At 41.6% G+C, this 21,189-nt stretch overlaps 1 protein-coding gene across 2 annotated transcripts; it reads right to left on the bottom strand.

Moving 5' to 3' along the window:
* Positions 1 to 2,588: 2,588 nt before the first annotated feature.
* CST7 (cystatin F) lies at positions 2,589 to 20,854 on the bottom strand. 2 transcript variants are annotated; one of them, XM_075596297.1, is made up of 4 exons: positions 20,697 to 20,854; positions 7,516 to 7,679; positions 7,099 to 7,215; positions 2,589 to 2,859 (listed from the first exon to the last, which is right to left on the bottom strand). In XM_075596297.1, exons 1-4 carry the CDS (start codon positions 20,764 to 20,766, stop codon positions 2,782 to 2,784), a joined length of 429 nt encoding a protein of 142 aa, XP_075452412.1. In that variant the 5' UTR covers positions 20,767 to 20,854; the 3' UTR covers positions 2,589 to 2,781. The 2 variants fall into 2 exon arrangements, with proteins under 2 accessions (XP_075452412.1, XP_075452413.1); XM_075596298.1 differs by having other exon boundaries at positions 7,516 to 7,665; positions 20,697 to 20,840.
* Between the last annotated feature and the right edge of the window lie 335 nt (positions 20,855 to 21,189).

Raw genomic sequence — 21,189 nt, 5'->3', positions numbered from 1 at the left:
CCAGGTGGCTTGTCCAAAAATACTGGACAAAATGTGCGATACAAGGATTTTTTTTAGGAAATAGAATATGAAATAGTGCAAATTGAGGCATGATAGGAGTGAAATTTAGAACAAATGACGTAATGGTCAGATCATTTATAACTTACCTGCAGTCATACTGTACATGGTGAGCAATACTGATCTTAATGCTCCTACCACAAATTCCAAGATTGTTGTACCCCTCCTTATCCTCTCTCTCCCATCATCCTCTCGCACCCTCCCTTCATCTTCTCTCACCCCTCCCTTCATCTTTTCTCACCCCTCCCTTCATCTTCTCTCACCCCTCCCTTCATACTTTCTGACCCCCTCCCCTTCAACTTCTCATTCCCCCTCTCCCTTCATCCTCTCTCACCCCCCTCCCTTCATCCTCTCATCCCCCCTCCCTTCATCCTCTCTCATCCCCCCTCCTTTCATCCTCTCTCATCCGCCCTCCTTTCATCCTCTCATCCCCCCTCCTTTCATCCCCCTCCCTTCATCCTCTCTTATCCCCCTCCCTTCATCCTCCCAACCCTCCCTTCATCCTCTCTCATCCCCCTCCCTTCATCCTCTCTTATCCCCCTCCCTTCATCCTCCCATCCCCTCCCTGCATCCTCTCACCCCTCTCCCTTCATCCTCTCATCCCCCCTCCCTTCATCCTCTTTCATCCCCCCCTCCTTTCATCCTCTCTCATCCCCCGCTCCTTTCATCCTCTCTCATCCCCCTCCTTTCATCCCCCCTCCCTTCATCCTCTCATCCCCCCCTCCTTTCATCCTCTCTCATCCCCCCTCCCTTCAACCTCTCATCCCCCTTCCTTTCATCCTCTCATCCCCCCTCCCTTCACCCTCTCTCATCCCCCCCTCCCTTCATCCTCTCTCATCCCCACCCTCCCTTCATCCTCTCTCACCCCCCCCTCCCTTCATCCTCCCTCATCCCCCCCCCCTCTCCCATCATCCTTTCTCATCCCCTCCTTTCATACAGCGCAGTGTTCAGCTATTAGCTTCTCTAGTAGTAGTTTTAGTGATGGTGGTCAGTGTGATGTATCCGCGATGGAAACAGAAAATCCTAGAATCCAAACGATATTTTGTGAAACTGATCACACTATGAAGTTGTTTCTTTTATTTATAATGATACCAGCGCTCCCCAAAAGTTCGAACTAACTACACGGACGAAAACCAGGACCTTTTCTTCAGAGGGTTGAGCTGCGACCTATTACCTGATATTTGCACTTGCACGTTCACATAATTTATATTTATTTTTATTGTACGCTTGTTTATGTATTATTCACTAATTTGAGCACATCACATCACTCTATATAGGAGCGCCCTAGGACCACATTTTTGTTATTATTTAGCACACCTCCCCAGCAGTGCAAGATCTTTGTAACACTTTCCTGTTAGTGATAATTTGCTGCCAACATTCCCAGCAGTTTCAGCTATAAACTGTAACAATAGTCAATGTTACCTTAACATCCGGATACATTTGTAGCTGCTGAGTTACACCGTCTGAAGGATTGATTGGAACGGAGAGGCGGCCATTTAGTTAGGCGCACAATCAGTATTTTTTTATAGATTTATATAACAGGAGCGCGAAACAATTGCTGCGCTTGGGTAAGGATGTAGATTTATACATTGTCACAAGCTTTACATATAAAAAATACGAGAGAAAGGGGGGAGGGGGATGTAGTATTGCTGCTTTAAAAGTTGAATAAAAATAAAAAAGTAGCCAATACTACAGAACTGATTTATTTAAACAAACACGTAGGATATTGCGTGAATTGCTCCTTGAAGAGGCAGAAAGAGTAATGCTGAAGAATTTTTTTTCTTTTTGTCACCAGCTAGTGGTTTCTTTACTTAATCATTCATCTACATTTTCACTGTTGACTTAATGTTACTCTTTACTTATTTAATGTGCTTTAAAGGCATACCCCGCTTTAAGTACACTCACTTTAAGTACACTCGCGAGTAAGTACATATTGCCCAATAGGCAAACAGCAGTTCACGCATGCGCCTGTCAGCACGTCCTGAACAGCAATACCGGCTCCCTACCTGTACCGAAGCTGTGTGCAAGCGGGAAGAATATAGAACCTGTTACACATGGGTTATTTACATTAGTTATACACGTATATGACGATTGCAGTACAGTACATGCATCGATAAGTGGGAAAAGGTAGTGCTTCACTTTAAGTACATTTTCGCTTTACATACATGCTCCGGTACCATTGCGTACGTTAATGCGGGGTATGCCTGTACAGCATTAGCCATCATTCTGATCATCGCTCTTCTACACCAGTGCGGCAGCGTTTTCTTCGTAAGGACTTTACATGTTAACTATACTTATTTGTTGTGCGTACACTTTTTTTTTCTGGAAAGTAACTAGTGAACCACTTCTGGCAGCAAAGGAGTTAAAGCCAGCTGGGCATGTAGCATTTAATGACGATTTTCCATTTTGTTTGTGATAAGATAATGTACAAAGTCAGAAAATTTAGTTTGCTGGTTTGAAATATGTAATCTGCTGTGTTTTGATGTTAAGATGTGTGCATTCTGTGATGCCAGTGTGGACACCCACATGCATTGTCTTTCATTTACTGTATTTTTTATTTACCACAATATAAGTATGAATATGTTTACATTACTTGTTTTTTTTTAATACACTTCTCATAAAAAAACCACAACAAAAACCAGGCTGTTCTGCTATGTCCCAAAACCAAAGTTCATCTCCATCATTACAAGAGAAAACCGCTCCCACGTAACTGGATCCACTTTGTCATTGGCACAGAAGGACAGGAACGCTCGCATTGTGCAGCCAGGGAATAACCCACACTTCAAAATAACATGTGAACGTCTAAAGGGAGAAATAAAGGAGATATAGCATTGCACGTACTGTCACACATACACAAACAGAACACTATTGTATAATTTGCGGCAATTATGGAACCAGAGAGAGTGCAGAGAAGAGCCAATAAATTAATAAAGGGGATGGACAATCTAACTTATGAGGAGAGGCTAGCTAAATTAGATTTATTTACATTAGAAAAAAAGGCGTCTAAGAGGGGATATGATAACTATATACAAATATATTCAGGGACAGTACAACGAGCTTTCAAAATAACTATTCATCCCAAGGGCAGTACAAAGGACTAGGGGCCATCCCTTAAGGAAGGAGGAAAGGAGATTTCACCAGCAACAAAGGAAAGGTTATTTACAGTAAGGGCAGTTACAATGTCGAATTGGAGACTGCGATGGCAGATACAATAGATTTGTTCAACAAAAGGTTGGACATCTTTTTAGAAAGGAATGGTATACAGGGATATAACAAATAAGTATACATGGGAAGAATGTTGATCCAGGGAGTAATCTGATTGCCAATTCTTGGAGTCAGGAAGGAATTTATGTGTCCCTTTATGAGAGATCATTGGATGATATTCCACTGGGGTTTTTTGTTTGCCTTCCCCTGGATCAATATACTGTTCAGGTATAGGATAATGTATCTATCGTCTAAATATAGCATAGGTTGAACTTGATGGACGCATGTCTATTTTCAACCTAATCTACTATGTAACCACGAAATACTCTTATTGCATCATCAGCAGGTGCAATAGTCATACACCTCTCACAACCACAATTGTTATAGAATAATATTTAACTATAAATTACAGGCAAAATATTTCCAGAACTCAGAAAGCTAGATTTCTTGCCTGCTTGCCAATTTTAGGCAAATCGCTTCGCCCTGCTTCTACTACAGAAAGCTGCTGCCAGCTGGCTGTGTCTTGGTGGATTTTGTTTTCCATCTGAAAAGTCATTTTGGATTTGCTGTGCTTTTCCACCAACAAATCCAAAAATGCTTCCCAGAGGAGCAGGTAATGGCCACTGAAAGAAGCCGTGCTTGCAAGGACCTGGCAGCAGCGCGTCCTGGTTCCGATCCGGTCTTTGTTTCAGGCGACAAAATCAAAGATTTTCTTTTTTCTGAGAAAGCCAGGTCCAACGGCGGATTTCAAAATCCGGCCCCCCTAGGCACGTGCTTGTGTGGCCGCCTCTTATCTGCTGCTCCCCTGCTCCTTTGGTATCCCAGTGTCAAATGACGCCGCGGACATCACGAGCGTGACCTTGCACGGCGGTGCGTTGCCATGGAAAAGTGACGTCATGACGTCGCAATGTCACATTGCCATGGCACCAAGACGCTGTGTGATGCCACGTTCGTGATGTCTGCGGCGCCATTTGATACTGGGATTCCAAAGGAGCAGGAGAGCAGCAGAAAGGAGGCGGCTGATACAGACAAGTTCATTCCCATTAGGTCCCATAGGCCCGAGAGTGCGGCAAAAGCAATTTTTGCCGTCCCAAAATATTGCCCCCCTAAGCCCGGGCCTAATGTGAAATCTGACACTGGCCGGATCAGTCATGAAAAGCTGCTGCTAGGATATGGCAGGTCGCACATTGGTTTAGCAGGTCTCCAGGGCTTCTCTTTTGCTACGCCGTGGACCTTTAACTCTTTCAGCTGGGACCATTAACCTCTAGGTGATGCCCTGTCCTTTAGAAATGCTGGCCAGATTCAGTCAGTTGTGCTAAGGATTTAGGAACCTAGTACAAACAGATACTTGAGCTAAATGTACCCATTTCCTGTGCAATATTCAAAGATAAAACAGAGATAAGATAAAAAATGCTGTTATGAATGCACCATGCCTATTTGTTTTTATGCATCTCTTGAGCAAAGTAAAAAACGTTAACACACAGGGCTTATTCGATAAACTGCGAGTGCGCCAATCCAGCGTTATCACACAGACAGTCCAATGGAAAATCAATGGGAATTTCCATCGCAGTTTACAGAATAAGCTTCTATGAACCTTGATATTCTCCTTATTCATTGACGTGGTTTGGGCCAGGATGCCGTTGAGTAGTATTTAGCAGCTAATCTGTGGATCTCCTGTAGGTAAGACCAAGATAGCTGAACACCGAGAGACTCCTCGGACCAGATAATGTCAACTTTAGCATGGTCTGCTAATTTGTCTTCAGCACTCTGACATCTCAAACCCTTTTCACTTTTTGCTCCCTAACGTCACGCCTTATACCTAACCGCCTCAGGAAGCAATTGGTTAATTTAGGCCTCACACAACCCCACGCATTCCTGATGCACTTATTTGCACCATAAATTTGTTCTCTACTGCACTTCCTCCTATTGTATTCTGCAAATCTCCCATTATTCCATAAACATGTTAGTCTCTGCAGGGCTGTTGTTCCCTTATTCCTTTTGTTTAACGCACTTGCGCGAGTTTATATAATCTCACTGTACTGCCTGAATAATAACTGAGATGGTACGAGCATTGGTGGCACTATATAAAAAAAAAAACATGTACATATATCTTTATAAAGCGCCATCCATGTATATAGCACTTTACAGCAGAAATACAAATGACATAATAATATAACACATAATGGGAAAAAGCTTGAGACAAAAGTAACATTAGGAAGAGAAGCCCCTGCCACGCAGAACTTACAATCTATGTAGTAAGTAGGGAGAACTTACAGAAACCGTAGCATGGTGTTTTGGTAAGTGTGTCTGCAACGGCTCAAAATCAATGCATGAGATGTATAGTATCAAGCCACGGAGCTACCCAGTGGCGGATTCCCTATAGATCCGGGCCTATGGCATCAAATTTCCCTTTTTTTCCCCCTTTCCCCATATACAGAGGCCCTGCAATCTTCCACACTGATTGCTGGGGGAGAGTGTGGGGTTTCTGTAAAGTTCTTACTGTACCTTCTCTTTCGTGCAACCCTCCTCCTCCTTCACATGGCATTACGTTGCTACGTCACAACGTCACATTACCATGGCAATGCGATGCCATGTGAGGTTGCGGTGTCAAATGCTGATGGAGAAGGGCTGCACGAAGGGGCAGGCGGCACGAACAGCACCAAGGTAGGTTCCTACGGGCGGTGGACTGGAGCTATCCATGTGCTTAGTTAAAGAGGTGTCAAAGGTGGAGAGAGAGAGTGCTAGGTGGATATTGAGGGGAAGAGCAATCCAGAGGTGTGGGGCAGTGAGTGAGCAAGGGTTTAGGCGGGAGAGGGATTTAGATACAAAAAGGGGTACAGAGAAGACATCCTTGAGCAGAACGCAAGTCGGGATGGTGTATAGCGAGAAATTAGGGCTGAGATGAAAGGAGGGGCAGAAGAATGTATAGTCTTAAAAGTGAGGTGGAGAATTTTGTGTGTAATACAGGATTTAATAGAAAGCCAGCAGAGGCGCTGAGACAAGTTTAGGAAAGGGTAAAGGGATTTTAGCAGCACCAGCAACTTTAAGGATGGTTCTCTGGCAAAATTCTAGGCAGATTCAGAACCGAATATAGTATTTGATTAATTATTTATTATTATGCTAAAACCTTTAATTATGGGGGCACTGATATGCTCTTCCCTTGTCATTGCCTTTAAATACCCAATCCTCGCATAACGTTTCCATGCCGGCATTCCAGTTTACTTCTCCTCCAGCACCATCCCTGATGTCCTTATTATAGAAGCCCTAAATCCTCAGAGAGTGGAGATGTTTCAAATGTTTAACTACTTCTGGGAAACTCAAAGATAAACTGATTTTTCTCAAGATTACAGGATGTGTGAGTGGAAAAGGTAGGAAAGGTACCCAGAAACACACTAACCACTATGCTACACCTCAAAGTATGCAAACCCTACATCCAACTAAGCAATATTGGAACACTGTGCGTGTGCTTAGGACACTGGTGCGCAAACTTTTCTTGCTGCGCCCAGCCTTACCTTGGTGCGGCGTCAAATGATGTCACGTGACCCGCAGCGTCATTTGATGTCACGTTACCATGGCAACCGTAACGTCACATGACCCCGCGGCGTCATTTGATGCCGCATTGCCATGGGCACGCGTCCTGAAGACGGCTGAATCTCAGTAAGTAGAGGTTGCAGTGGTCTCGCGCAGTCCCCCGGCATTTAATTTAAAAGCCTTGGGGAAGAGCGTGGGACCTCTGCAACCGCCCGCGCCCACCAGTTTGCGCACCCCTGGAGTAGGACATGTTTATTTTGGCTAAGAGGTATACAGAGAGAAAACATGCAGAATATCATACAGAACCTGTTTAAGAGGCTTCTCCTGCTGGAATTCACATTCATCCAAATCATAGGATTCCTTTTTCTGACAGACGGTTCTTCCTATCTTTGTCTTTAGCATGTATTTTATGCCTTTCACAACCTGTGTTGAATGGAAATCTGATTATTCGTATACATTACTGTTAGGCATTTTTTGGGGGGTATTCTATAAAAACCAAGCAATTTGCGATATTTTAGCCAATTCATAATAAAGTTAAAAAAAAATGTTCGGCCAATATGTAAAATGTATTAATTGCCCTGTACTGCATTAGGAAGTAATTTATACCAACATAAAATTCAAATGGCAAGTTTTGGCTTTTGTTGATGAAAATAACCTCTGCATTTTCACAATTACACCTAATTAGCCTATATTTGCCCTTCAAAATGGTAGTGTCAGTCTTACCTGTATCATAGCTTTCTCTATCTCCAGCTCTTTGAAGAGAAAACAATCGTTGGACTTGTTGTTATATGCGTAAACTGCGAATCTAGTGGCTTTCTTGACTTCAGGATCATTTGTGCTGGCATTTTTGGGAAATCCAGGTTCAGTTGTATTCTGCAAGTACAGAGCTTCACAAAAAGTAAATAAAAAAATCACTATGCAGTCCGAGTATTTTAATCTAAAAGATGAACATAGAAATCTCAATTTGGAAATGAACGGATATCTTCCTACTCTTGGTTTAAAAAAAGGAGATATGTAGTATACCATTATATTTCTACGTCATGTACTACTGTATGCTACAGTAGTACATCAGTAAGACACAAGTCAATGGTAGTTAATGTCGAATTGGGTGCGATACCCCACATCAGATTTTAGTGAATCCCAACGATCGTGTTTGTTTTATTCATAGGTCATCACAGAAAATGCCCATTCTTGAAAGTGCCATGACTTTGGTGATGGATATCTCTAGAGCCTTTAGATTTTTTTAGCCCGTGTTCAATATGCTGTGAGTCTGCTTCCCTGTGTGGGAAAAGATGTTTCCAATCATTAGAATGCATCGGAATTATTCTCCAGCAGAGAGAATCGGCTCCACAGCATATAAAGCAGAGGGCTTGTAGGCAAAATAGCCGTGATCTTTTTCCTGCTAAACGGAGCTACCCAAGCAATATAGTACGTGTTTGTTTTTTTATTTCTTTTTTAACTAAATCAGTTCTGTAGTATTAGATAATACTCACTACCTTTTTTTTATTTTACAATTCAACTCTTAATGCCATTTTTAATGAGTGTTAATATACTGAGCATCTTTTGATTTCTAATTGTAACACTTTCCCATTTGTTGCCAATATTCCTAGCAGTTTGAGCAGCAAACTGTAACAATAGATAATGATAGCATGTTCTTGTATAGCTAGTTGTACGCAGCGCTTTACAGAGACATTTTGCAGACACAGGTCGCTGCCCCGTGGAGCTTACAATCTATGTTTTTGGTGCCTGAGGCACAGAGAGATAAAGTGACTTGCCCAAGGTCACAAGGAGCTGGCACTGGGATGTGAACCAGGTTCCCCTTCAAAGTCAGTGCCAGCCAGCGTCTTTACTCACTGAGCTGCTCCTTCTCCCTAATATAATAATATAAAAATACATTGTAGCTTCTGAGTTACACTGACTGAAGCATTGATTGAAACTGAAAAGCAGCCATTTAGTGAACCCTGGGAAGCAGGATTTTACAGATCTATTATGGGTGAACCAATCTTTAGGTAATTATTTTTCAACAAAGTTAATCAAAGGCTTTATATATTAAAACAAATATAATATATATATATATATATATATATATATATATATATATATATATATATATATATATATATATACTGAGTTAAGTTATGGTGAGTAAAAAAAGTGACAAAAACCCTCCACAGGAAAGCAAATATGCAAATATAGCTGTATGCTCATCTGCATGTCTTAGGCAGGTCTGCAACCCCGCCTTTCCCCATTATCACCCAGCATACAGCACTTCCACTGCAGCAAGGGATTCTGGGAAATGACATGCAAATGAGCACACAGTGTCACTTTTTGCCTCAATAACCATTTTTAACCATGGTTTGGCCTATCCCATAAGCCTCTCTTGCATTCCCAGTAAAATCAACCCCACACTGATGAGACCCATCAAGGTCGAAACAGCTGTCTGTGGGTGGTTTTCTGGGTATGCACCTTAACCCTGGCTGTGCTCGAAGCTGGGACCATGCAGCAAGCTTAAGCCTATAGGGAACCATGTTAAAAATGGTTATTGAGGCAAAAAGTGACACTGTGTGCTCATTTGCATGTCATTTCCCAGAATCCCTTGCTGCAGTGGAAGTGCTGTATGCTGGGTGATAATGGGGAAAGGCGGGGTTGCAGACCTGCCTAAGACATGCAGATGAGCATACAGCTATATTTGCATATTTGCTTTCCTGTGGAGGGTTTTTGTCACTTTTTTTACTCACCATAACTTAACTCAGTATTATGGTTTGGCCTATCCCATAAGCCTCTCTTGCATTCCCAGTAAAATCAACCCCACACTGATGAGACCCATCAAGGTCGAAACAGCTGTCTGTGGGTGGTTTTCTGGGTATGCACCTTAACCCTGGCTGTGCTCGAAGCTGTGACCATGCAGCAAGCTTAAGCCTATAGGGAACCATGTTAAAAATGGTTATTGAGGCAAAAAGTGACACTGTGTGCTCATTTGCATGTCATTTCCCAGAATCCCTTGCTGCAGTGGAAGTGCTGTATGCTGGGTGATAATGGGGAAAGGCGGGGTTGCAGACCTGCCTAAGACATGCAGATGAGCATACAGCTATATTTGCATATATATATATATATATATATATATATATATATATATATATATATATATATATATATATATATATATAAAAAAACAACATTACCATTCTCTCGTCCAGTAAAGAAAGACTGCACTCGGTTCAGTAATCATGAAAAACTGTATTGGGCATCTGAATAAAAAAGATAAGTCACCCAATCTGACGTTTCGGTCCTGGAATACAGTAGGACCTTTCTCAAGGGGGTGCACCCCCTTGAGAAAGGTCCTATTCCAGGACCGAAACGTCGGATTGGGTGACTTATCTTTTTTATTCAGATGCCCAATACAGTTTTTCATGATTACTGAACCGAGTGCAGTCTTTCTTTACCGGACGAGAGAATGGTAATGTTGTTTTTCTATTATTTGAGACTAGCACCTGTCTATATGAAACAGTACATTGAGTGCAAGCTGTGATGTTGGTTTTTATATATATATATATATATATATATGTTTTTAATGTGCTGCTTGGACTGCCTCTTTAAATATGTGAAGATTGCTGCTGCTGCTGCTTTGAAAAGGTATCTTTCTATAGAGAAGATTCTTTCATTCCCTTGCGTCTACACTGTGTGCTAATGACCTGAATACTACTACATTAGAAATCAAAAAGTGCTTATTGAAATTAGAAAAAAGGAACAAACAGTAGTAATGCATAAAACAGGGTTACGAGATGTGCTCTTATTTTGCCACTGTGAAGTAAATAGGAAATGGACAGCGTCTGCCTGACAAGAATATTACAACTGATAACCCTTCATTGCTGTCTTCAGAGACAAGTAATTATTGTGGTTACAATAAGTAAGAAGCGACAGTTTGTCACAATGTTGCAACCATAACCCTTTTGGTGATACATATCTAAAAGCACTTTTGTCTAGATTTCAAAATGCGCAGAGACTTCCACCTATCTGAAGCAGTTATTGGTTGAAATGTGCTGGACTGAGAGCATGAACAAGCTGTACATCTCAACTGAAAGTGGTTTTTTTTTTGGGGGGGGGGGGGGGGGTAAGTGCAGTCCCACTTAGCAACAACTATTCACATTACAATAAAGAAAGAGCACTTGGTCATGTGGGAACTGCTTTCCAAGTAATTGTTGCATAAGTCTTCAAAGTCTAAATGCAAAAGTAAACTAATGAATATCAGAAAACGTACACATTGCCCTCTGGTTGTTAGGGGCTAATTAGGGGGCTTATACTGTACATAAGCAAGCAAGGCAATACTGCCGTAAACATTCAAATGTTCCAGTGATAAGGACGGTGTTATATATGTATTGGTATCAAAGTACAACTGGGCTGGGGGGTTAATAGTCATACAACATGTTTCTATCATCAATATTTCTAAAAAAAAAAATCAATGAAGGATTCCATAGTAAGAGAACAATTATATGTAGGTGGTCTGTAAGAAAAGGTCATGTGTAGCTGTATTATGGACTCACTGACTGTATCTTTAATGCAGTGTACAGACAAATTGTTCTCAGGAAGTCAGAATGCGATCATGTGATGAGATAACAGCATATCTTACCACTAGCAGCAGTGCCATTTATTGCTTTATATCACCCTCTGCTGCCAGCCTCAACCAAACAGGACCAACTAGACTAGGTTCTTAACACAGTTGAGGCAAGGGAGCTTTGAAATCAACATGCGTATAAGACAGTGCCAGACGAACTGTATTGTCTTCGAATACTTCAGACATATTCCCATAAAACAGTGGACAGCATTAGCAACATTGGAAAAGTCATAATAAAGCAGAAAAAAGAAATCCCTGACTCCAGTTTTCGGTATCGGATGCACATGGGGTAAAGTGACTGATCACACAGAGCTCCTGTAGGTCTTGAGTTGGGTCCTCTGTTTTCAAAGGCCAGTGTTTTCAACACAAGACCACACAGACAGTCACTGCTTACTTCCTTCAGTTAGTCTTCCCAGTTTGGGGAGTGCAGGGTTATAAAAAAAAAACCACGGAAAGAGATAAAAAATAATAATAATAATAGCTGTCTAAACCAACCTATAGGTTTTTTTGGTTGCACCACGTGTAAGGCTTGTACTTTTAGTTCAAAGTAGAAGTGTAGATTTGTATTGAGAAAAACTGGAGAAAGTTTTAAAATAGAACCTTTTACTAACTGTAGAATGGACAATATAGTCGACCTTTAGCAATGTCCCTATGGGTTGCAATATGTAGATAGGATCAGATGCCCACTTGGGGTGCAAATTCTGGAACATTTGGGAAACATCAAAAAGAATGGTGTAGACACACAATGTGTTAAGACACTCCACCAGGCAAACCCACAGGGACTTTCCTATAAAAAAGGTATAGACTATGTGTGCCCAGGACATACTTGAAAACGAGAGGTAACTCTCAAGGTATTACTTCCTGGTAAAACATTTTATAAATAAATAACTGGAGAGGAGGAAATCTGTCAAACATTTGGCACAAAGAGAGACCTTCTGCATACACAACCTGACAACTTTGTTTACCGGAGGTCTAAACATTGATATAGATATAGGGGCATACATTGGCTGAAAAAATGGATTGTATAATAGGTCCCGATATTAAGAGTCTCATAACCTACTGTATGTCTCTTAGAGATTAATGCAGACCTTTTTCAGCTCTTTTTTAATATTTCTGATTATATATACAGTATATATATATATATATATATATATATATATATATTCTGTCACAAAAAGGAGGGGGAGAAAGAAAAAGATCTGTATATTTGAACATCTATGCTCCAATTAGCTTTATTGTAATATATATATATATATATATCTATATATATATATCTATATATATATAGATATATATATAGATATCTATATATATATATATATAGATATATATACACATATATTACAATAAAGCTAATTGGAGCATAGATGTTCAAATATACAGATCTTTTTCTTTCTCCCCCTCCTTTTTGTGACAGAATGTTTGTTTATTACTGCTAGATATTGAATTAATTATGTATAAATGTATAGAATAGTTTACATACATTTTCTGCATACATGTCGTCTTGTGTGTATTTGGATGAAAGCATTTCCACATATCTGTTCAACTATCTTTGTTTTTTTTAAATTAATTTTGCCTGTATCTTTGTACTGTATTTACATTAAACTGGTAGGATTTGAGTTATTTGCATTTGCAATCTCCGATATCCGCAATCCTTTGTATGCAGAATATTGATTCCGACACTCGTGATGAAACCGTATGTTAACCAATAAGGAGATACATTGGGGTATGTTATAGCTGTTGCGAACGATAGGAAACATGGCTCCCAATGAAGCTGATCCAGCGAAATGCGTTGTCATGCAGGAGAGACGTGACCGGGTGCCCCCTTAATCAGATACCCTTGAACCAGAAGTGACAGAGTCAGGACGAGGGGAACGCCAAACCGAAGTCGACGGCAGTGAGATCGCAGAGTCTGCAGTGCTTCTGATTTGTTCTTTATGCACATGTTTAACTTGCAAAGTGTGCGTGTACACTTTGTTGTGTTTGACTAATATATTATTCACTGCACTATCATATCCCTTCTCTTTTTCACTCCTGTGACTCCCTGCCCTCTCTAACTGTCTGACTGTCTCTTTCTCCTGTGAGTCTCTCTGTCCTGTGTCTTCTGACCCTGTCACGTTGTAAAGGTGCCTCAGCAACTGAGCACTGTGGTTAGGGGTACCCCGATAGAGAAAAGGTTGAAAAACACTGGTTTAGTTAGTGGTTCCCATCCTCCTGCCCCCTAGTGTATATCCTGTAGTTCTTCTTAGGACACGGGCGCCCAACTCCAGTCCTCAAGAGCCATCAACAAGTTAGGTTTTAAGACATATCTTTGCTTCAGTACCTGTGACTTAGGGCATTATTAAACTGTGATAGTCATGATCTTTAATGGGAGTTTCCATGCAATAGTGTCCTGATCATCATTATTGCAGTTTAAATGAATAACCCCCATAATCTCCGTAAAGACGATATTATGACCTGTGGTGCTGTTTTGTTTGCATCGAACTGGTCATGTTGCTATAGTATTATTATTATTAATAATGTATTATAGCTCATACTTTGTACTCCACTATGGTATTTTGTCTTTTAACTCTTTAACAACACTTTATTTCTCTTTGCCAATGGCACCAAAGTTTAGGATAGGGATCTACTATATACAGTATAACAGCACTGACAATCAATGCAGGATTTATTCCTCAGATACACCTTTACAAAACAAAAAACACCAATACTCTTCATTGTAACCCAACTAATATGTTCTGGTAAGCACAGTGGTCACAGTAATGCATTTGTTTTTACTCTCAGTAAAGACCCGTTTTATCCATTCTCCATAAAGAAATAAAAAAGTTACATTTTCTGTGGTCTCTTCTCTCTCCCCCCTCCCTCTCCTCCCTTCCCCCCAAACTTCTTGGCTACCAGCAATGTATTTAAGACTTCTGTGGTAGTGAAGAAGATAGGAACATAACAAATGACTGTTTCACGCTGTTTGCAGATTAAGACCCCCTAACCTCAAAAGGAAACCACAATGTTTTACAAGACAGCATTCGCATTGACTATAAGAGCAGTGAGTGTTAGCAAAGGTGTTGCCAAAAACACCAGTATTTCTTTAGTCACTATCACTAACCCTCCTGTCACGGTGAGATTATGGCAGGCTGTATAAGTCACACATAAATATATATAACAGATGATATATATTTATCACTGGGTCTGAATTGGGACGAGACTTAGATATGATAAAATATAATTTATTCCTTGATAAAGGTGAACACACAAAAATGTACAAATAACAGGCAAAATATAGACACTTACTTAAAATGGAAATGATGAAGCAGTCATATCTGTACTGGCAGTTCATACAGCACTCTTCATAGTCATCAAGACACCAAAGACATGAAAAGACCTCTGGCAGGAAGACAGTGCATAGCGTTTCTCTCAGCAATCAAGATGGTATAGAACAGACTGAACACTTGAAGACCACTGGATAAGGGCTTGACCACAGATTATATACATTTTGTGGCCCTATCCTTAACCTTAAGTACAGGTGATTGGCTTTCAATTACCTCCAGCCACTCACTAGCCTGGGAACACATTTTAATCCATGCCCCCCTGCTTGTTGGGACATGCACAGGAGAGCTCTGGGGTCTCAGTTCTATAACCCCTCCTCTACCTCAGGAATGCCAGCTAGTCTACCAAATAGAGTACCTGGCAGGAAATCCTTTGTTGTGAGGTGTGAACTGGAACACTTGAAGACTGCTCTGGTTTGAGTAGTCTACACCCTCATGCAAACAGTGGAGGTGACAAAATCCTTTGAAACATCCTAGACATTGGGTCGCCTTTCTGGCCATATGCTACCCTGCTATGCAAAGGAATTTCAGAAATACAGTATGTTGGATAAAACATGAACATATTAAAATATCCGGTTCCTTTGGGTCCAGCAGGTCCAAACTTACCAGTTCTTAATGCCGGAACTGGGACACCCTATGGTCCAATTTGCGACCTGCTACGACCTGGGAAACCGGATACACAAATACACTTAAAACCGTTTTACATTTTAATACAGAAATCTCCGCTAAAAAAGAAATCTCAGCTTTTCACTAAATCCCCATTGAAAACAACGGGCTCCGCCGCCATGGGTTTCAATGGAGCAACTCCGCCGTTGTAGTCAATGGAGTTTCCTGCCATACACTTTCAATGGGGAACCGCCGCCATTGAAGTCTATGAGAAAATTCAAAACATATAAAACATGGTAATACATGTTTTGACACTTTTTAGAAGGGTAATAGTTAGGACTGGTTTGACCCCAACAGCGTACTATATCAATTAAGCTGTATCTGGTCCTGCAATTACTCAGTTAAGTTTAATGATCGCCGCCCATTTGTGGGCTGATACAAGTTTTACTGCATGTACTTAAGGCACCAGTGTACTGGACTCCTTTCATCCCCTGAGGAAGTGATGTAGCGTCACGAAACGCGTAGGGAGGAGCCTAGTACAGTGCACATTGCCAGCCGTCACCTGTGTTGCATCTCGTGGTGTGGGGAGAACTCCGGGCGCTGCGCTACTGACGTCATCGGTCGGCGCGCGACCTTGTGGAACAACACACCATTGTGAGGACACAAGCTGCGGACAGCATTCTTGAGCGGCATGTTTGCCCTCGCAAAATGTGAGTGTAATATTGCTGCTGTTTAACGTTAAATAAAATTTGCGGAGTACACTAGGCTGTCTTTTAATTTTCTCCAACCACGGCTGTTGCGGTGTATGCTGCTCCTGGGATAATGAAGACCGAGTTGAAGAGAGCCACCTTAGAAACCACGAGGGGTCCGTACTAGATCAAGGTGGAGGAAGAGAGCCAAAGAACAGATTCTCTCCCCCGAATGAACAAGAGAATATCCTGTAAGTAGGGATTTTCCTCTTCAGGTTGGGGCAATTGAGTCTATATACTGCGCAATGGTGTTTTTTCTCTATCTGTATTTGCAGACATCATAAGGGGACTACGCCCAGAGGAAAATCTACCTCAAATTGTTGATGAAACTCTCTACCATCAGGACTGACTTTTCAACCAGGACTGTCTTTTGATATGGTACTGTAATCATCATCACCACACTTTGCGCCGGGGACATTCTTTGTATTTGTATTTTTTGGTATTGGATTGGAACAATCTATTGTTTATTGCCCCCTTGGCTGCATATGTAATCACATTGTAATCACACTATTGTTGTTATCACACCAATTAGTTCGTCACTTGGATCAAGCGCTGGTAGAGTTTTTTAGTTAGTTTTGTATTTCACATATATAATATACACACAACAAAAACAGAAGCACATGCCCCATAGCGTAGTTCAATTTATTACAATAGTGGTTTTGGAGAAAACCATAAAAATGCACACACACAAGTGTAAAACACGATTCGTATAACCTGACAGAGGTGGAGATGAGCACAGCATGCCATTCTGTGACTGGAAATTTGTCCTTTTCACAGTCAGAAGAGGTGGAACTGGATTCACAGTCAGAGGCCGAACAACTATAGGCATGGCCACATACATACACAGCAATCTATTACAGTATTCTGAATAATATTAAAGTATCCACCGGTCTATTCTTACTGACATTTCTGTTATCAAAACATTTCTGAAACTGAGCACACGCAGCCACAATTTAGATGGGACCATAAATTAGCATATGAATATTCAACATGTAAATACACAAAATAAATGAATATAATTCATATCTTTATAGAGAAAACGAAGTCCCCACATAACATAGAACAAATGCCTCAGCTGTTAGTTGTGAGATTTGACCAGAACCCATGTCCAGGGACTACAGGCGCTGGCGTGCGTGCGGTGGTGGTGGACCCCAGACAAAACAGGGACCGTAGAGATCCTCCTTAGTAAAATAAGAAGGTTGCACAGTTATAATATCCAGGCTGGCCCTTGCAGAAGGGGGAGACCCTCCCAGAGGGGTACTCAGATCGGCAACGGTTCCTGGAATAGATACCTCATCAAGAATATCGTGGATGACATCTGGATTGGGGAAGTCCTCGCCGAGCTCGTCCGCGACGACCACATCTGGTAGGTCAGCCGGTCCCAGCGGAACAAGAACATCAAGAGCTTCACCCTTCACCACATCCGTGGTATGGTAGGGTTCTGGAGCAGCAACTCCCTGTGTGGAGACGTCCGTTTGCCACCCAGTCCCAGGAACGGCACCAGCACTAACAGCGGACCCTCGAGGCTCTGCGAGGTGGAGATAATGTGCACCGCACCTATGTCACATAGGGCCGAAGGCAAACATCTCGCCTCCTGGGCGGCCGCAATCCACACACATCGCGTGGAGTTCTTCCCTTCCAAGTAGGATGGCTGCGAGGACCCCGCCGGGGACATCACAATGATGCACCTCAGTAGTGTTGGATGCCATCACAAATAAGTAAAGCTATTCTCTTTGGCAGTGGAGCGCAGGTTGCAGCTTTCCACAAAAAAAAAATCAGAATAAAAGACCTGGGTGCGGTTGTATTACTCCCTTAGAAGCAATTTTCCTTAGTTCCTCTCCCTAGTGAAACTGCTTTTACAGAGGATGCACAGTTCTTGCAAAACTGTTTTTTTTTTTTTGCGGGAAATCTTTGCTTAGGCGGGAATTGTAATACACATCACTGGTTTCTTGCAAAAACACAGTTTTCTTTAGCAAAGTACCAGCAGCAAGACACTAGATAAATGGTTGTATTATTCACATTTTCTCTTTATTATGCAACAACTTTGCACATGGTTTCTGCAGAAGATACAGTTCTTGCAAAACGGCGGTATTTTGGCGGGAACATTTGAAAAACCGTAGAAACAAGTCCATTCTAGTACTGTTTCTTGCAAAAACAGTCTTGTTAAATTAAAGCAGCAGAAAAGTCCATAACATTACAAAAATCACAAAAACATATCTTCGCTCCAAAACTCTCAAAATGAGCAAAACATAAAAGACAGTCTTTAGCTTATCCAACCTCATGTTGGTGGGCAACAATGTAACCCCTTTCCTTACCTGGTTTAAAAGGGAGTGGTTGCACATGTGTAGGTAGAAGTGCAGGTGTTGTGCATGGGACTCAATTTACCTGGATCTCGGGCTTTTGTCTGGCAGGCTGGATGGGTAAGCTTGGAGATTGATGTTGAAGCTGACACAGGGCACCAGAAACTTTTAATTGAAAACACATGGACATTCTTTATTTCCACAAACAGGACAGGCTTTCATGGTAAATACTGAATTCTACACAGTTGATCCAGGAAGGTCCGCATAGCTTGGTCATCATTGCAGTATACATCCTCAAATGGGGGGAACACACCCTCTCTACCCTAAATACCACAAAATGGTACAGACCTAAGAACTTCTTTAAGGGGTGCTTACTTTCTGGGTTCCCATTCCCCGTCATTCTGCACTGATTCCTTCAAATTCTTGTAAATTGTGCCTGTAGTGCCTTGGCGTGGCGGTGCTGAACTTGCAAATCCAATGTGGCACATGCCACTAGGGAGGCACTCTCAGGGTGCCATGCACTGTCTCCCAATATCACTGGTACAGAACTTGTATATTCTTTTGATAGTGGCCCTAAAACTAGGAGGGTCACTTTCCCTAATATAGAAAATAAGAAAGATGACTTCATGCAATTACAAAAGTTACACATAAAACATAGACACAGTGAGACACCCCAAGCTCCTCCTTCAAGAAGTTACTTCAGGATTCTTCTGGGGTCTAAGGTCTTAAGCCCCCAAACCCAATATTTATAGTTAATGGTGACATCACCGGTCACCATAGTTACATGGACACTTTAACCTACACCCACTCTGGATGACAGAGTGGGCACCTTCTAGAAGGTGGGCGGAGCAAAGCTAGCTGCAACATTTACTTAAAGGTTATTGCTTATTGCAACAATCCTGCTAAATTGTAACCTCTTATTAAACAGGAATAGTAATCCCATATGGCTAAATTTTCTCTGTGTGTGTGTGTGTGCGTGTGCGTGTGTGTGCGCGCGCACACACACACACACAAAATACATCTTGTGAAGGAATCCTATTGTTTTAAATTATGCTTAAGCCCTTTCATTTTGAAACACAATGACAAACATTCTTGTAAAGATCCTAAGAAGATCTCTTTATGAAGTGCTTACATGTCTGGTCATATTCGTGCTTCTTTTTATAATCCTCATCAGTTGTCACTGTGATCGTAATTATACTGCATAATGATGTTTACATCTCCACAGAGTGCTGCATGCATAGAACATCCTAATTCACCAAGTTCACGTGTGGTTATCCCCACATTTCTAACTCACTAGGAAAGACTGTAGACACTAAATTCAAATCACAATGGGCGCTGTTCAATATGCTGTGAAGATGTCCTGTAAGACCAGCTGTATCTGTTACCTTTCTCACTGCCGAAGGAGGCTGGCGAGTTTAATGGACCAGTAAACCCAATCACCCCCATGATGTACCTGCCACGTGCCTGGCATACCAGGAATGTCATAAAGGCACTGAAAAAAAGGTTAAATAGAAGGGGGGAGGGGGGCAGAACTCCCTCTGCCCAGCACAAGTAGAGGAAATGCTGTGCATAGGTTAGGGGTCTTCCATAGTAATTATTTTGAACTCCCTCTGCCCAGCACAAGGAGAGGAAATGCAGTATTTATATTGAGTAATACATGCTCAAAATGTTGGAGGTGTATTTATTTTCAAAATAAACTATCTGGTCGTAGAACAAGGGCAATTTAATCAAGTTCATAAATAGAAGGGTAGTTAAAATCTGCCAATCTGTTGGTTAATTAAATAACAAATATTTGATTAGTTTCACTTTTGATAGTGTAAAAAAACTTCGGCACTACAGGGGGATTGCGGCACATTGCTTTGCTGTGCCTTGTACTGTAGTCACCACTCGCCCCGTGAGAGGGGGAACCACAGATCTTCATATAGGTTTCCTATCCATAGGAAGTTAAGTCTATCAGTGCACGCATACATTTACTTAAAGGAGCGACATAAACCTGTACATCTAACAAATAAAAGTATGGGTTTGTTAGAAGACCTAAAATATGTTATAATGCAACCTGTCACTTTAAAAATAAATGCTAAACAAAAGCAATCACGAGAGACCACAAGAACAATTTGCATATTACAAACTACTGCAGCATTAAAAGTGTCAACTGGGTTCAAATCTCCCTAGGAAGTACTGTAGTAGGGGAATATAATGCCTGTTATATGTAGAGGCAGATGAGCAAAGCTAGTTGGCAAAAGCAAGTTAGATTGCACACAGAAGTAAAAGAAGGCGAGATGCACAGTATCAGGCAGGCTTGTATTGCACTTACCATTGGAAGTCCCACGGAAATCTTGTGTACCTAAATAGAAAAGGAGTAACAAGCCCCAGCTGCAAGACATAGCAGTGTCTTCAGCGGCGAGAGGCTGAGAATTGCTCCACTCTTCAGAGATGACAAATCTCACCCACAGGAAGAAGGGCTTCAGTTAGTGGAAACTTTGTGATTGGTTAATGAGGGAAGCGGTCTACAACTTGTTCTCCTTAGATTTTAGTATTATCAGACCCTCCAACATTTTGCACATAGAAATACGCACCACTGTAATTTCTCTACTTGTGTTGGACAGAGGCACTTTCAAGCAATTTCAATGGGTGTCCCCTAACCCAGGGGTGCTCAACTCCAGTCCGCAAGCCGCCTACTCAACAGGTCAGGTTTTCAGGATATCCCTGCTTCAGTACAAGTGGCTTAATCAGTCCCTGCTTCAGCACTGGTGGCTCAGTCTTGGACTGAGCCTCTGATTGAGCCACCTGTGCTGAAGCTGGGATAT

Source organism: Ascaphus truei, chromosome 4 (genome assembly GCF_040206685.1).
Source record: "Ascaphus truei isolate aAscTru1 chromosome 4, aAscTru1.hap1, whole genome shotgun sequence".
NCBI lineage: Eukaryota > Metazoa > Chordata > Amphibia > Anura > Ascaphidae > Ascaphus > Ascaphus truei.
Note: the sequence above shows the minus strand (reverse complement) of the source record. Positions and strands in the feature narration are given on the sequence as shown.

What these genes read in the sequence shown, in the direction of transcription:
- CST7 (XM_075596297.1), bottom strand. Translation starts at nt 20,766, where the DNA reads ATGTCTTGCAGCTGGGGCTTGTTACTCCTTTTCTATTTAGGTACACAA. An exon ending in TAGAGAAAGCTATGATACAG is followed by an intron (nt 7,216 to 7,515) that starts GTAAGACTGACA and finishes CATTCAACACAG; the next exon opens with GTTGTGAAAGGCATAAAATA. An exon ending in AGGAGAAGCCTCTTAAACAG is followed by an intron (nt 2,860 to 7,098) that starts GTTCTGTATGAT and finishes TTCTCCCTTTAG; the next exon opens with ACGTTCACATGTTATTTTGA.